The sequence below is a fragment of the Nanorana parkeri genome, unplaced genomic scaffold (assembly GCF_000935625.1).
Source record: "Nanorana parkeri isolate BGI_ZX_2015 unplaced genomic scaffold, ASM93562v1 scaffold425, whole genome shotgun sequence".
NCBI classification, from domain to species: domain Eukaryota; kingdom Metazoa; phylum Chordata; class Amphibia; order Anura; family Dicroglossidae; genus Nanorana; species Nanorana parkeri.
In genome coordinates, this window is record NW_017306693.1 from 681,142 (window position 1) to 684,601 (window position 3,460).

The 3,460-nt window shown below is 44.2% G+C and overlaps 1 protein-coding gene across 2 annotated transcripts in view; it reads left to right on the top strand.

Moving 5' to 3' along the window:
* The window catches only part of ADAM17 (ADAM metallopeptidase domain 17), a 79,099-nt gene that overhangs the window by 19,158 nt on the left and 56,481 nt on the right, over positions 1-3,460 (top strand). For both annotated transcript variants that reach the window (XM_018560006.1, XM_018560005.1), the window contains exon 4: positions 2,773-2,906. In XM_018560006.1, coding sequence (XP_018415508.1) covers positions 2,773-2,906 — 134 coding nt within the window. The remainder of the gene's footprint in view (positions 1-2,772; positions 2,907-3,460) is intronic.

The following is a 3,460-nucleotide window of genomic DNA, read 5'->3' on the forward strand; positions in this document are numbered from 1 at the left end:
CCCCCCCAAAAATACATTTTAATTCCACGTGGTAATGCAACAAAATAGGAAAAATCCCAAGGGGGTGAATAATTTTGCAAGCCACCGTACCTTCTGTTTTTTTTCAGAAAATTCTAAAAGCTCTAATACCTGAGGTGCTCAATTCTGATCTGACAATAGTAATTAGCTACAGGAGCTAGCCCATCAACTTCTACGCATCCCTATTGGTCAGAGAGACCATATATCACAATGAAGAACCAGTGGTTAGACACAGGAGGGAGTGGGCCAGAGTGCTAACTGGAAGCTGAATTTGCTATTGGCATAAATGAGTGTCCCAGGTTTTAGGGTTCCAAGCATACTGTAGCCTGCCTTCTACCAGTAATGTTTATGAGAAGCTAAACTGTGGACAAATCGAAAAATCCATTGAGCGCATGACTGGGCGACCGTGTGAGTTCTTTACTTTATCAAGAAGTACTCAAAATGTGAAGATTGTTATAGGGGAAATTTAAATATATCACTTGTGCCAAGCAGTACCATGGAAAACTACTTTTTTTTTTTGCCTGGAATTCTACTTGAAAAAGAGCAGAATGCTGCCTGGTATGTGAGTTTGCTTAAGCACGAGCCTCATAGCTGTATGCATGCAGTGTGCAATTTAAGGGACTGCTGCATCTGACTGCTAGTCTTGTAGTGAGTTTGGTGATGTCATCACTGTGCTGCTCGATGTTTCTTTTTGCTGGAGACTCTAATATAAGGAAGCAAAAATCTGCCTTTTCAAAGATGGATGCCTCCACATAGAAACACAGTGAAGAACAAGGCATGGTAGGTTAGTAATAGGAAACAAATCAGCTGCATGGAGATCGTAGGCAATGGTGACTAGTCCTTTGCTCTGTGCCTGCCATTTTGGGCACAGCTTCCAGAGTTTAGGTCTTCTTCCATTCTTCATTACTCAGTGTTTTTCCCCATAGTTCTCCTTAGGGTAACGGGAGGACACAAACTAGCGTCCTCCCGTTACCCTAAGCTCAGTATACCGCGAGCTGCCGGAGCGGATCACGACTTAGATGACGGGATCCGCCCAGCTGCGTGAGTGACAGCTGCCTCTGCCTATCTAGAGGCAGAGCCAGCTGTACCCACCCCCTCCCCCGTCCGTTCCGCCAATCAGCGCTGGCAGATCGGAGCGGGGAGAGGGGAATCCAGCCCCTCCCCCTGTCACGGCAGAGAGCCGTGACAGGATCGAGAGGTGAGCGAACCCGGTATGTGTTCGCTCACCTCCCGATCTACTGAGCCGACCTGTGACAGTCTCATTGTCACAGGTCGGCTAGAACTATGAGATGAGTGAAAAGCACCCGCCTCAAAGTTCTCCTTTAACTACAGTGGGGGAGAAAAAACTGGTCCCTTGAATTTTTTTGGGCATGTGTTAAAATATACATTTTAGGTCAGAAGATTGCTTAAAAATAAATGAGCCGGTTGCTTGCCGCAGGGAGCACGTCCTCGCTCCAGTAGGAGCTCATACAAGCAGAAGAAAAGCTGACCACACACTGGATTCTGCTGGGATAGTTTATTGACATTTGAACCAGGTTGAACTCGATGGACATGTGTCTTTTTTTTTTTTTTTCAACCTGACTAACTATGTAAAATTACTGGTGTCCTGCCCATGGTCTGTCCCTCTTACACGTCACCCAATCACGGGCAAATTTGTAGAGATCTCTACGACTGAGCCCATGATTAGGTGAAATGTGGCAGAGGGGGCAGACCTTGGGTGGGACTAGGGTTGCCACTTTTTCTTCAAGCGAAACCCGAACACTCTAGTGACGCGCTGACATTTTTGGGGGAGAATGAGCTGTGGCATGTTCAAATAGCGCCACCCATTCCTATGTGAATATCACAGTTGAGACTATTTTCTGTGGGGGGCCAGTAGCCCCTATCTTCATTTTGGTTTCTCCTGTCTGCCTGACATCATGTGTCCGGGTTTCTCCTGCCATGAAACCCGAACACAGCATTCAAAACCCGGACTGTCCGGGTGAATCCTGGACAGGTGGCAACCCTAGGTGGGACACTAGTGATGTGGTACAAGATTCAATAAACTGTTCCCTTGGAATCCGGTGTGTAGCCAGCTTTCTTCTGCTTGTATGGGCTCATGGCTGCTCATTCCTTCCCTGAGCTGTGAGGGAGCTTTGCTTCTTTTGTTTGTTTGCCACAGCATGCACTATTATTGTAAAATATCAGCATTGTAATAGTAATACATACAATAGTTGTTTTTAAATATCCAATGTACTTTAAAAAAAAAAACTCCTTTCATGTTGTGAGTGCTGCCAATCAGCTCGCCGTCTCTTTCAACAACTTCCTGGAATTCATTCATTTTCTGTGGCTTCCAATCTGCTCATCCCTTTTCGTTTACTTTCTAAGGATTATCTATCCCATGGTACCTTGCAGCATGCAAGCAGTGATGTCACACAAGGTATGTTTCCTATACTGACTGTGGCTCCTGAATCTCTTCAGGACCTCTGTAGTTCAGACAGCAGGCTCTGTGAAATGGGTGACACAGCAGTGCATGTTCACAGGGCAGAGTGAATGTGTCGCTGCATTCAAGGAAGTAAATGTGGGATTCTTCAAAATGGACGTTTTCAAACTTCTAGATTGTTCTGGTTAAAAGGAGTGCCAAGAAATAATGGAAATTGAATGTGGCATGATTTTACATTTTCACCATAGATCTACTTGAATAGTTTTGCTCTGTTTTCATGCACTTTTATTGTCCAAGTTTTGATCATTCTGTTATGCTTTTTGAATTCTTCCCAGGCGTTTTCAGCTCTACCTAACCGCTGATGCAGATCATCTCTCGGAAAACTTGAAAGCGGTGGTGCTGGATAGGAATGGCAAAGAGACAGAATATCCTATAAAGCGATCAGACTTCTTCATCGGCCATGTCATTGGTTAGTATCTATTTACAGGAACTTCTTCTTTTTTCCTCAACTTTTGAGCCATCAGAACTGTAAAATAGTCAGTCAGTGCAGTCAAATGAGAAGACCTATATTACATTACTGGAAAGATTTCCAGCTCATTGATTATGTATACTGCATCTCCACTCTTTAGTAGTTCAGCCCTTCCTCTTCGAGATTACTTGATTTTCCTAATTTACCTGTATTCTCCCCGTCTTGATGTAAGCCAGTCTTACCTCTTGCCTTTAAAGCTCTGCATGCTCTCTTTGTAAATGAACACTCTCTTTCTGAGCTCTCTCCCCCCATTCATTAGAATTCATAGTGGTATCCCCCCAGACAGTGTATTGCATTGTGTATGTAACATGAAAAGGCAGAGCTGGTGTGCAGTGATCTTGTTAGAATGACTCACATGGAGGGAGTCAGCTGCTTTACAGTCTGACCCCAGTGTCAGACTGAGTTTCTTGTGGAGAAAATGTTCAATTTGTAGGATTTGGGCCTACTAAAAAGTCCATAAAAATTAAAAACCAGCAATATGAGTCATGAAAATG